A 12,719-nucleotide genomic window follows, 5' to 3' on the forward strand; every position below is an offset into this window, starting at 1 on the left:
ATAGATGCCAAGAGCATCCAAATGCTTAACTTGGAAAAAACAATCCCATGACATATTTTGAAAAGATCCACATTTATCCGTGACCACTAAACAAAATAGAATGGCCGGGTTAACTGCAAGATGTAGGTAACACGCTATAGTAGTTTCATACACTGATATAGCATTTAGATTGTAGGGTCTATAACTGTATTTTGAACGTTATCGATGCAGAAAGTGCGATTGATTTATTATAATAATTTTTTTTTTTTGAGGGGGGGGGGGGGAAATACTATAATCACTCCCTCACAGGAATTTGGAAAATAGAAATAGGAAAGAGATAGTGAGAAAGAATGGGAAAGGAAGTAAGCAACACATCTTGATGCAATATGACATTACAAATATTTCATTTCATTCCTGTTTTTATTTCCATTTCCAATCAATATACATAGGTCATACAAACGTCAAATGATAACATATCTTGTAACATATAATACAATCTTGTTTCATACAGGACTTGGTGGAAATGAAAATTGAGGGGCTGCTAAAAAGCGAACTTGTATTACATGTATAGTGCAGTCCCCTCACTTAATCATATCATAAGCAATGCTTTATAAATGACAGGTATGCAGGATTGGAGATGATACTCTTTATCATTTCAGAACTCTATTTCAGGATCATGCTGTTTTTTTACAATATAGGAAACGTGACTTCAGTAGAGTAACTCTCTGTCCTTTGAACATATAACGATTTGCATCCATGCGATAAGGATGCGGATTCGTTTAAGATTTCAATACATGTATATCAGTTTAAGATGCACATGAGCAAGAATAAAATGTGATAGAATATCTGATAACACTTTGGGTAAGTCATGTGACAATTAGAGTCCAAGAATTTATGATATAGCTCTATAGTGTTGGTGACCCGCTGATTATTATATGGGGTATGGGGAATGTTAGGTGACAATCGTACCGTGCGTGGTTTGTCAATTCGTAAAATACATTGACACAAATTACATTTATTGGGTGAATATTTCACGGGTCCCTGGGAATAGACACTGGGTCATGACATTTTCCTGTCGTAAAAAGAAGTCAAGTGCGCCTCGTGTAACAATACACATTTCGTTTAGAGAGGTTAGTGACACTAATGGCGTTCGCTCCCACGGACAGTGCAATAAAAGGTAAACATGCAAGAACTGTTGTGTGAACTATTCAGTATTAGCAAAGGAAGAGAAGTAAGGAAGTATTCCCAAGTACCCAGTCCTCGGTGACATGAAGCGATATTTCACTTCATTTCACCTCATTCCACTTCATTTCACCTCATTACATTTCATTTCATTTATTTCTACATTCGAATAAAGTAGCACTGACTAATTGTACAAGAATATGAAATGTCATGAAGCAAATGAGGCGACAAGAGCCAACACATTTAAAACACCAACTCTTACAAATGGAATCTGAAAAAAGGTCTATAAATCATATTTCAAGTGCAATAAGGGCAGCATTTATGTTTGAACCTATATAGCTATGTCTACCAACACAGCGCGGCTATTTCTTCCGGGCAGTAATGACCAATCCCGGTACTTGATTCTCCTCGTAATACAGGTATTTCTTGTCTGCTAGTCGCTCCCATACGCCCTCTTCGACGAAATTGGCGTAGCCAGCCGGCAAGTCGAGTCCAACCTGAATAGTTGGGTCGTAATTACGCTCGCGGGTAGCAACAACAAAGTAGCCGCCTGCATAAAAAGCAAACAAACAAATGAAGCAAACAAATATTGAAATAGAAATGTTGCTATGACGACTGGTATGCCTCCGCCATAATGCATAATTCTCCTAATAGGACTAGTCTGTGGACAATGTGTGATGACAGTTTCACATAATTGGCAAATATGAAAATGATATGTTTGTCACAAATATGTTGAATGTTCACATTCCTTGACCTAGTGCAGGTTTACCCGGATGAATGGCAGAGCATGTTTTGAGGATTTGAGGACTTTCACTTGACTTAACCCTCTTATAAGTTTATGCATTGAGTAATTTTCAAGGTTTAACGAAAAGGTGCAGTTCTGTATTGAATGGTAAATTGTTACCATTTTCACCTGGCCTTTGACCCTTGACTTTGACCCTATGAGAGAATCACTGTCGGGCAGAACATGCATAAACATGTACTAAGTTTCAAGATAACTTGAGCCACTTCCGAGATATGGAGGAAGGAGTAAATTTCAGCAATTCCACTTGATCTTTGACCTTTGACCGAGGACCTTTTTGGCAAACAACCCCAAACAAATAAAAAACAAACTTCCCAGAGAATCTGTTGGATAATACATGTATACACCAAGTAAAAAAAATCCTGCATATATTGCATAAATATGAGGGCAATAGTTAGATTTTGAAGAGTTGACCTTGAACTTTGACCCCTGACCTTTGATCCCATGAACCCAGAATTCCCTAGATAATCACTGCCAGTCAGTACATGCATTACTATGTTCCATGAAGGTACCTTGAATTATTTCCAAGATATGGAGAAAAAAATAAAATCTTCACAGTTTTTAACTTGACCTTTTGACCTTGACCTCATGATCCAAAACCCTCACCAAAGACACAATTTGGTAATACATGTATACACTAAGTTTCAAGAAAATATCTTTAGGCATTGCATAGATATGGGGGAAAGAGTGACATTTTGAGCATTTGACTATGAGCGTTTGACCTTTGACCTTGAGCATGTGCACTCAAAAGTTGACAGGCACAGCTTCACCCACTTATACACATACATGCCAAGTTCCATTAGGATACCTCAAAATGGGTGTTGTTGTTGTTTTTTTTTTAAAGTACGCTGTCCACAAAATTGATTTCGGTTGGACGGAAGGACCGGCAACCCGAAAACATAATGCCTCCGGCACCACTTCGTAGCGGGGGCATAACAAAACGAAAGACTTACAACAACAAAGTACTTACAACAAGGTTCTCTTTTTTTTTTTCCAAACGGCGGCTACATTAAAGCCAAGTAAAATGCTTGTTGAAGTGGTGGATCCATGGGATGCGCACCGGGCGCCCCTTATTTTTTGTTAAAACAAAGTAAATAATAAGACAAATGCGGGCGCATGCACCCTCCCCCCTTTTTTTTAACGGAATTCTTGGATCCGCCCCTGTGTTGTACATAATGATACCAGCATGATGATGTTGATAATTCGGTATAGCCCCGTAAGATCTCAACTCCATGCTACAGTATTAGTCAAGAGGAGCAATGAAATTCTTAATAAAAGTATGTACTGAGTGTATACATGTATCTGTCTTATGTACCAAAATCTAATTTTACTTAGTCGGTCGCAATTGTGGTAACTCAGTAACTCATCATGCGCTGCCATTGACTTTGCATTGCCATGGCACCGGACAGGGATCACCTCTTGCGTTATGGAAGTAGACAGGCGCATTAAGGCCTATACCAATTGTTTTTTCACTAATCTCTGTGCTTTTTAACAACTTCATGTTATTTCCTGCGCTGGACAGGCATTTCTTGCGTCCGTAACGCGTCAACATTATTGAAAGAAAAGAGCGCAAATATAAGTACTGTGTAATTATCTGCAACCTAAATCCAATTTCCTTTGTATTTCTCTCCTCTGAACATGGAGAGCTCAGATAATATAGATGACAAATATTAGAACGTGGATTGCATCGTAACATCAAATTATTTACCTGGCTATCCATGGTTATTTCAAAATCATCATGCTATGATTCACTGTGTTCTTGACGTGCAAGTTAAAGAGGGAAAATTTACCTTGTTTATTTTGTTTACTTTATCAATTTTTATTCTACCATTGATGGAGAATGCATCTAAAGTGCAGTAGAGGAAGAAAACTTCGCAAGCTCAGCAGAACGTCGGAAGAGGAAGCTATACCTGGCTTCAGAACACGGTTCACCTCGGGGAACGCTTCTTGAGTTGCTCCGTTGAGACCAAAAACTCCAACCGACACCACTGCGTCGAAAAAGCCTGGGTGACAGTTAAAAGGTTATAAAGTGAACGTACGAGAAATTTATTTCATCTAAAAACATAGCTGCTTTGACAGAGGTCAAATAGGTTAACAGGAACGCAGAAAATGCAAACAGTACATATACAGATATGTAGATACAAAATTAAGAGATGATGTTGTAATGTAACTCGTAAAGTTGTATGCACAGTATCGTTAATAATTTGGTTGCTAATAATGTGCATCACAATTTCAATTATGCTAAAATTAGTTCAGAGGCACAGCTTCGTGAATATTCTACCATCCACATGTAATGGTGCATAATCTTGTGTTCCGTTCATGACAATCTCAGGTGAGAAGCTGTGGTCGTTTCGAAACGCATCTAAAGCTGTGTTCAGACTGTAATATAGCTGTATGTGTGTAGCTACATAAAAATGAGTCTTCACTCGACCATAGTTGGGAGGATAACTGGTATGTTTATGGCAAGTCTTGGTGGTCGGTACAAATTTGAAGTACATGGAAAATACATTATCGTAATAAAATGTTGCTATGTATGGGTGATGAATGTGTGAGGCTGGGTGTTTGACAGATGATAGGTTTGGGGTATGAGTTGGGCCATTAATGGTCAGACGGTTGAAGGTTGGTCTGGACATTACACAGACGAGGGCAGATTTGGTCGGAGTAACTTCGGAGGAAGGGTCGGAGGAAGCTTGGTCGGAGTATCCTCGGAGGAAAGGTCGGAGTAGTGCCCGTCTGAACAAGGTCGTGGTAACTTCCTCCGGTGGGAGGAACTTACCACGACCTCTTCCTCCAACCAAGATACTTCTGAGTTTTCTCGGGAGTACCTCGCTACCTCGACTACCCGTGCGGGCAAGCCCTCGGAGTATCTATGAACTTACATACCTTACGACCTAGGGAAACCTTCCGGGGTCAGATCGTAATGTTGGCATTTTGCGAGTATACGTGCGCGTGTAGTGTAATTCTAACCTAGCCGATCGCGACGGAGAAGCTATGGAATATCATAGCGCTCAGAAATTCTCATTAACAAGTATGGAGAAGACAAATGCCACTGAAAAAAAAAACAACAACAATCGTATGGTCGACTTGCGCGACGCTACCACTTCCGGAAGTTATACACCGACCCTCCAACGGTGATCCTTGCAAAGGCAGTGGTAAATTGGTCGGAGTTTCTTCCCACGATCGTCTTGTGGACACAGGGTCTTGATAAGATAACAAATTTGAATTTTAATTGCGGCGCCATAAAAATTTTACTCCGAATAGAAATGTCTGAACATAGCTACTATTGCTGACGCGTGTTCGAGTTTACACGTTTGAAACAAAACTCAGGCAATAAGGAAAACATTGTTCGACGTAGAAACGCAGCTCTCTTCAGTCATTGTCAGTATACCAGCTTCGATCAAAATAAATTTTTACCGTCGTCATAGCAGATTTTCGTGGCAGGTTCGATATCAAGAACCCGTGCCTCCTTGTAGACTTGTTTCTCTGTGGACCTCTCAACAAAGGCTTCAGTCGGGTCGACGCCATACACATTGGAGTAACCCTTCGCCTTCAGCTGTCGACAGTGATGTTAACATTTGCCGATTTAAAGAACGAACATCATTAAAAAACAACAAATATTACAAAAAGTCCAAATGCTGGCGATTTATTCATATGTGTATATAATATGAAAAGTTTGTTCGCAAAAACCGATAAGTCCATTTTGAAAATAAAATTTGCAAAATGGACAAGTGGTTATTTAATCATATTTGCTCTTCCATATAATAATGAGAACAAAAGACAAATTCAACACAATAGAAATGCAAATTAATTTGCAAAAATCAACCTATGATCTGAATAATGTCTCTGTAATTGTCAAAAGATAAAGAAAGGCAAAAAATAATGGAGGAAAATGAAGAATCTTCTGTCAAATCCGCAGTCAAAAGACATAAGAGAAAAATTATGGTAACAAAGAGAGTTAAATTTGAACATTATTCCAAATTAAGAAAACATGAAATAATAAATGGTTCTTGAATTTGTCTTGCGCATTCTTACATTCCTTGATCAAAAGGTAAAATGAAGAAATTCTGCGATTTTATCACCTTTACGGCTTACGAATGTGTTCACTTATGCGTCAAATTTCCCTTTGTATAAACCTACCTGTTGGTAGCCAATTAAATAAACTAGTCAATATGGCATATGCCACATAAATTCTTATGAAAATCTTCTTTGAAAAATATTGATTGGAAAAAATGTTTACTTTCTTTGACATCTCATAGAGTGGTTTCTGATTATCTTGCAAAACGTTAAAAGCTAAATCCTCACCTCAACCAGAACTGTACACACCCTTTTTAATTTCTCACCAATTCTCCTGCAAGCCCGGTGCCGCACCCGAAATCGAGAATTCTCGCACTGATGTCAGGAACTAGCGACGTCACTTTGACAACACCCTCTGTGGGCGTGTTGTAGCCAAGCGCTGCCATGTCCTTTGACGGATTTAGTCAATGAGAAAGACCAGAGGGGGCAGAAAAAATGTGTAAAAATGACAAGGCATCAAAATAACAAAGGCGTTACAGGTGTCTTTGGGAGTTAAAGGAGTTACGCAATGGAAAAGCATGTTGTCCTGTGTTGATTCATGACACCCTCATGCAGGATTACTTACTGAGGCCAAAATGAATATGCATTAATGTGGTGCTATATGTTATATCATTTTTTTCTGCCATTTTTCTACTTGGATACCCTAACATAAATATCTTTCAAACGGAAGTTCTATCGGTGACATCATCTGTCAGTTATTGCTTAACTACTCGTGTGATTGATTAACAAAAGAAACTGAAATGCACCTTTTTCCTCTACAAAGCGTATATCCATGTTTCCCTGTTACTTTATACCAATAACTGAAAATGTTTCACACGAAATAAAGAATGTTGCTTAAAGTGTAAGGGCACTAGTAGCGCATTCAAAATTCAAAGATCGAAAAAAAAGAATCTTCAACGAGGGAACACGTCTTCAAACTTCCTATAACAACCGACCTACATCCTTGGAAAAGATGCATGTCTGTCACACTTCGCATCCCCTCCCCCTGCCACGATATAATCATGTAGGCATGGTAGGCCTATCAGGAACCAGGAAGGCGAGTCTCACCCTCCCCCCCCCCCCCCCTGCAGAAACGCAGGGAAGCTGAAAATGTCTACATTATATCTGCAGCAAGTGTTATACTAGTCTATTCATTATCGTCACTTCCATATTCTTATCATTATCATCATTATTACTACAGTGCATTCCCGTTATAACGGGCATGGTTATAACGAAATTCCGGTTCAACGAAGTAAAAAGTCAGGTCGGAACACTAACCACTCTATGTAATTTCATTGAATATCTGTTTGGTTATAATTTCGATATAACGAAAGAAAACTTTCGGTCCAGAGGACTACATGTATCAACTTTATATCTTTTCTTTTACCACCTACTCTTCCAACACCTACCATCATCATACCTTGTCGTATGAGTCAGCGCCCCATTCTGTGTATGCTTCCTTTGTTCCTTTCTGAAATACCGGCTCCATGTTCTTCCAGGCTTGGGTCTTCTCTTCGTCCGTCGCCATCTTCTTCGCAGGGGGGATTTTACACAGATGCAGTAAATAACTTTTCCGTCATTCGAAGAACTGCAAATTTCAATGACTGAATTAAGAAACACATCAGGCAAGAGGTGCTTTGAAAAGAAACTTCCTCAGACAATACAAGTGTGTTCTTTTTCAGATATCGGTACTTAAATGACGTATAGACACTTCTGAGAAAGCATGATGGTTTGCCAGAATAGCCAGACATAGCAGGGGCTACCGAATCCCCCCCCCCCCCTCTCGTTCATGTTACATTGACAGTAGAACCTAAAAAGTTTCCCGGCCCCAGGAGAGTATTAACTGCATTCCAGGTACTCATAGGGCATGTATAGGAAATCTCTACTGTTTAGCGTTTTCAGTAAACATATCGTTACTATAATAATCAGTGGGGAAAATATTCACATGAGAGCAATTTCGTTAACGAACAATTTCAATATATTTCTGTCGTTGGTTTCTGACATTGAAAGGTAATATCAAGGTTTATACCGCTGCTATTATCAAATTTCCTTGTACAATGTATAATGAGAATCTAAATGCATGTACCATCAACAAAATTTACGGGGAAAAAACAAGAACATACAAATACATAGTTACTCATTTTGGTATACCCTGGACTGTAATGAGATTTGGTGAAGTTTTATGTACCAGCTGGCCGAATGGTATTAGATGTCATTGACCAATTTGCCTACCTTGTAAAGTTTTGTTGGTATGCGTGAGGCTTTTTTTTTCTTTTCTGAGCTTTGTTTCTGTTAGCAACATATTATCAAGATGTAAATTTCTTTTTCTTTGTTTGATTGCCTACACCCCTAGAAAACTTAACACCGTGTGTAGGCATGGTAGGCCCTAGTATCTAACTTTCTTCTTGTTTTGTGCTAAACGTCTAATTGAAAGGTAAGATTAAATGTGATAAATGGATGTTGACTGTATGTATGTGATGTTCGTTTCACTGATCCTTCTTGATATTACAGAACATGACAGACATTATTTCATAACTACAGAGGTAACATCAATACTTTTTTTTTCTTCAAACAAAGTATTGACAATCATTCGTTTCACAGATATCTCTTCACATAGGGCCTAGTTCCAAAAAGAGGCAATCTTATGTTGTAAAAAAAAATTCAATAGGGCAATCGTATGCAGGCTTACTGTTGCGTACTTTAGACTTGGACACTAAATACTTAATTTCATCATGCCGAGACTGTGATCACGCAGGCATGCTAATGACCTTTGAACATGCTGCAGAGTCAACCAGTTTTATACGCTTCACGCATGAAGACAGACTGAGCTCGACGGTGAAGTGAAAACATAACGTTCCTGAAATTGTTCTCGCCGATTATCCAGTTATACGGACGAACTGAATCGATTACAGCAATGCCATAGTTATCCACGGCATAATAAATGTAGGCCTGCAATAGTTTGTAAATTTCGTAATCACATCTGACCACACATCAGAGTACACATACACGTTTCTATGCAGGTGGTACTAAGGAACGTGCATTTTTCACAAACATCCACCCGCACTCAATTCGCGAAGAGCTTGAACGGCTTGCTCATTGCCAGGGCAGCAGAAACACTCAGAAACGGCTTCTATAAATGGCGGTTCATGGATCCATATCACGCATATGTTTGCCCTAGGTCACTGGATGAGGTGCACGGTTGTGTCTATCATTGTAAATTCTCACGCTAGTACACGTATACACTTACTTACCTTCCCTAGTACACAAGAAGACGAAATACAAGTAAATGAATATTGCTCTGATTTTGTTACACGCGTGGTGCTAGTACAGGACACGTTGTGTTATGTACACTGTATTTCACGTCCCTCCACTGAGGTACACGAAGATCGGAGCGTGAATTAGCCTTCTTCAAAGGCCCTTGGCTGTTATTGTATTTGGTGTCTACATTGACATTCGTGAGGAAAAGCCGAAGGTTTGATCATCCTCCGATCACATACATCTCTACTCTATGCTGCCAACCTGTCGCAGGTGCGCTTTCAATTACGTTTCACACCTATCGGATAGAGAGAGTTATTTGAAATAAACAGAGACACACAAAATTGAATAAAATATTTGACTATGATATTTGCAAGGGGAGGGGTCTTGTTCAAATCAGGAAGGTGGAAGAGACGGGCAGGGCTACGTTTAAAAAGTGAGGGGGCCTAGTAAAATTGTTGGAGCCACTTCCGGGTTTAATCATGGCGGTGAGTTAGCTCAGACGTATAGCGCATCTGCCTCAGTCGGTTTGCACTTCTGCATCACGATCCGAAGGACCCGGGTTCGAATCCCGAGTCCCATTGAGGAATGTTTTGTTTATTCGTACCGTCCCCTCTAGTAAGTGTCAACACACACTGTCAAAAACAAAAATACTGACAAAAAAAAAGAGGTCCCGTGTATGAGAGAGTCAAAACTCATGCGCGTAAAAGATCAAATTTTATTAATCCTATTCATCGCAAAGAGTAGGCCGTGTTTAACCAGGGTGAAGTGGTTCCCCCTAGCATCCTACTGGACCCCATAAATATAGAAGAGGATCGCAGCTGAATATGAGCTATTCCAGCCATCTTGTCAGATGGAAATGAAACAAAGAAAAAAAATCAGTTAACAAACAACAACAACAACAACAAGAAAAAAATCTTAGCAGGCAATGCCACTTCCGGGGACACCCCCCCCCCCCCCCCCCACCCCAGTTGCGTCGCCGGCCCGGATAGCGTAGACTTAAATTGTCGCAATCAGAGGATTCGAATTCTGTCAAGTGCAAATCTTCTGGGCAAGATGTTTTTACCCACAATTATTACTGGGCACTCTGTCCCTCTCAACCCAGGTGTAGATAGCTGGCAACGCTGTAGGGTAGTAATGATGGCCTGCAGGGCACTCTGGTAGAGCAAAGTTAACATCGAATTTATAGGCTACCCTGGATGTAAGACCATTATTATTAATCATTATGATTAGAGGGCGACATTCAAGAAGACAATGGCTTTACCACACAAAAAATTCACGTTTTTTTCTGATTCATACAATGTATGTGATGGTTTGCGCGGTGAAACCAAGGTTTATATTTAAGGACCATGTGTCTATAGGCAAACAGTTTATAGCGAGATGTTTGTGAGGGAATGTGCTTGCATAATATAAAACGATATTAAATTGAATTATCCTAAACGCCCAAATAAATCATAAACTGCCGAGTTCAAGAAAAATGTGTCACAGATGCTGCAGCTCTGAGTATCACGCAGGCGCCGCGGATTTTTTTGGGGTGTTTTGTGTGTGTGTGTGTGTTTGTGTGTGTGTGTGTGTGTGTGTGTGTGTATGTGTGTGTGTGTGTGTGTGTGTGTGTGTGTGTGTGTGTGGAGGGGTGGGGGGAGCAGAACCCCGGGGATGTCAAGGTCAATGGTTACCCCCTTCTCCAACCTCCTCTTAGAAGAATCAAAGGATGGTGCCATTATAGATATAATGAGTATATAAATGAAATTTTTCATATATGTATTCTTTTCCTTATTTTATTTTTTGACTAGCCGAAAATAAAAAGGGGAGGGGGGAGGGGGGACTGCAGCACAGTCCCCAGCCCCATAACCATCCCCTCCAGTTCAGCGGCCCCTGGCTACGTAATATTGATGTTGAAATAAGTGAACCTCATATTTGATGTTGCAGTAGCCTATAGCCTACCAACAAAGACGGTTTAGACTGTACTTCATTGGGAACTATTTACTTGCATTTTCTACTTGCAGGAGAAGGGTGCTTTCGTTTTGTTGTTATCAACGTGACTGGACAATAGATACGAGCATACTTAGTGTGGACGTATGTGAGTGTGTGTGTGTGTGTGTGTGTGTGTGTGTGTGTGTGTGTGTGTATGTGTGTGTGTATGTGTGTGTGCGTGGTAAAAAAAAGGTGGTCAATTTGTGCATGGAAACTACCCTGGGTCCCAGGGTATAACTGGTAGTTTACAGGCACAAAACCCCTTTTAGGTGTAAAGGAGTCCGCGCCAAGACTACTACGTACATGCACTAACTGGCACTGCCCCCCTGACTGGTAGGAGACGCTACAATACAGGTCCTATGGGACAGTGTAATCTAGGTACACCCATAGGACATTCATTCAGGCCAAGTTTGGTCCATGAGCTCCACGGGGTAAATTACACCCGCCTAATTCAAGGGCCTTTTTTTTTGGGGGGGGGGGGGGTTGTGGGGGCGGGGAGGGGGAGGGGGTCCTCCGGCGGGTGTGATTTACCCCATGGAGCCCAGGTGTATATAGATAGCTGGCAACGCTGTAGGGTAGTAATGATGGCCTGCAGCCTGCAGGGCACCCTGAGCTCTGGTAGAGCAAAAGTTAACATTTGATAAGTCACCCTGGATTTAAGAACATAATTACTAATAATTATCAGTAGAGGGCGACGGCTTTTACCACTCAATGATTTCATGTAATTTTCATTTCATCCAAAATGTAAAGCATTCAAATGTAAAGCCCCTTTCCCCATAAAATGATAATAATAACAATATTGTGATTGTTTGCGCGGTGAAACCATGGTTTATCTTTAAGGACCTATGTGTCTATACGCAAACAGTTTATAGCGAGATGTTTGTGAGGGAATGTGCTTGCATAATATAAAACGATATTAAATTGAATTATCCTAAACGCTCAAATAAATCATAAACTGCCGAGTTCAAGAAAAATGTGTCACAGATGCTGCAGCTCTGAGTATCACGCAAGGCGCCGCGGAAAGTTTTTTAGTGTGTGTGTGTGTGGGGGGGGGGGGATGGGCAGAACCGGGGATGTCTAGAGCATTGGTTACTTCCTTCTCCACCCTCCTCTTAGAAGAAGCAAAGGATGGTGCCTTTACAGGTATATTATGGGTATATGAATAATATCTTTTTCATATATGTATTTTTTTCCTTATTTTCTTTTTTGACTAGCCGAAAATAAAAAGGGGAGGGGGAGGGGGGGGGGGGGCTGCAGCACAGTCCCCAGCCCCATAACCACCCTCCTCCACTTCAGCGGCCCCTGGCTACGTAATATTGATGTTGAAATATTCAAGTGAACCTCATATTTGATGTTGCAGCAGCCTATAGCCTACCAACAAAGACGGTATAGACTGTACTTCATTGGGAACTACTGCATTTACTTGCATTTTCTACTTGCAGCACTTCAACGTGACTGGACAATAGATACGAGC

The 12,719-nt window shown here is 40.5% G+C and overlaps 1 protein-coding gene across 3 annotated transcripts; it reads right to left on the reverse strand.

The window, feature by feature from the left end:
- Nucleotides 1-393: 393 nt before the first annotated feature.
- Nucleotides 394-9,357, reverse strand: LOC139744076 (methyltransferase-like protein 27). 3 transcript variants are annotated; one of them, XM_071654531.1, is made up of 6 exons: nt 9,268-9,357; nt 7,437-7,620; nt 6,304-6,426; nt 5,378-5,516; nt 3,874-3,966; nt 394-1,711 (listed from the first exon to the last, which is right to left on the reverse strand). In XM_071654531.1, exons 2-6 carry the CDS (start codon nt 7,542-7,544, stop codon nt 1,524-1,526), a joined length of 651 nt encoding a protein of 216 aa, XP_071510632.1. In that variant the 5' UTR covers nt 7,545-7,620; nt 9,268-9,357; the 3' UTR covers nt 394-1,523. The 3 variants fall into 3 exon arrangements, with proteins under 3 accessions (XP_071510632.1, XP_071510633.1, XP_071510634.1); XM_071654532.1 differs by lacking the exon at nt 9,268-9,357 and adding an exon at nt 8,785-9,261; XM_071654533.1 differs by lacking the exon at nt 9,268-9,357 and adding an exon at nt 8,706-8,742.
- Between the last annotated feature and the right edge of the window lie 3,362 nt (nt 9,358-12,719).

This window comes from Diadema antillarum, unplaced genomic scaffold (genome assembly GCF_040938485.1).
Source record: "Diadema antillarum isolate AM-2024a unplaced genomic scaffold, OU_Dant_1.0 seq00001134_RagTag, whole genome shotgun sequence".
NCBI classification, from domain to species: Eukaryota; Metazoa; Echinodermata; class Echinoidea; order Diadematoida; family Diadematidae; genus Diadema; species Diadema antillarum.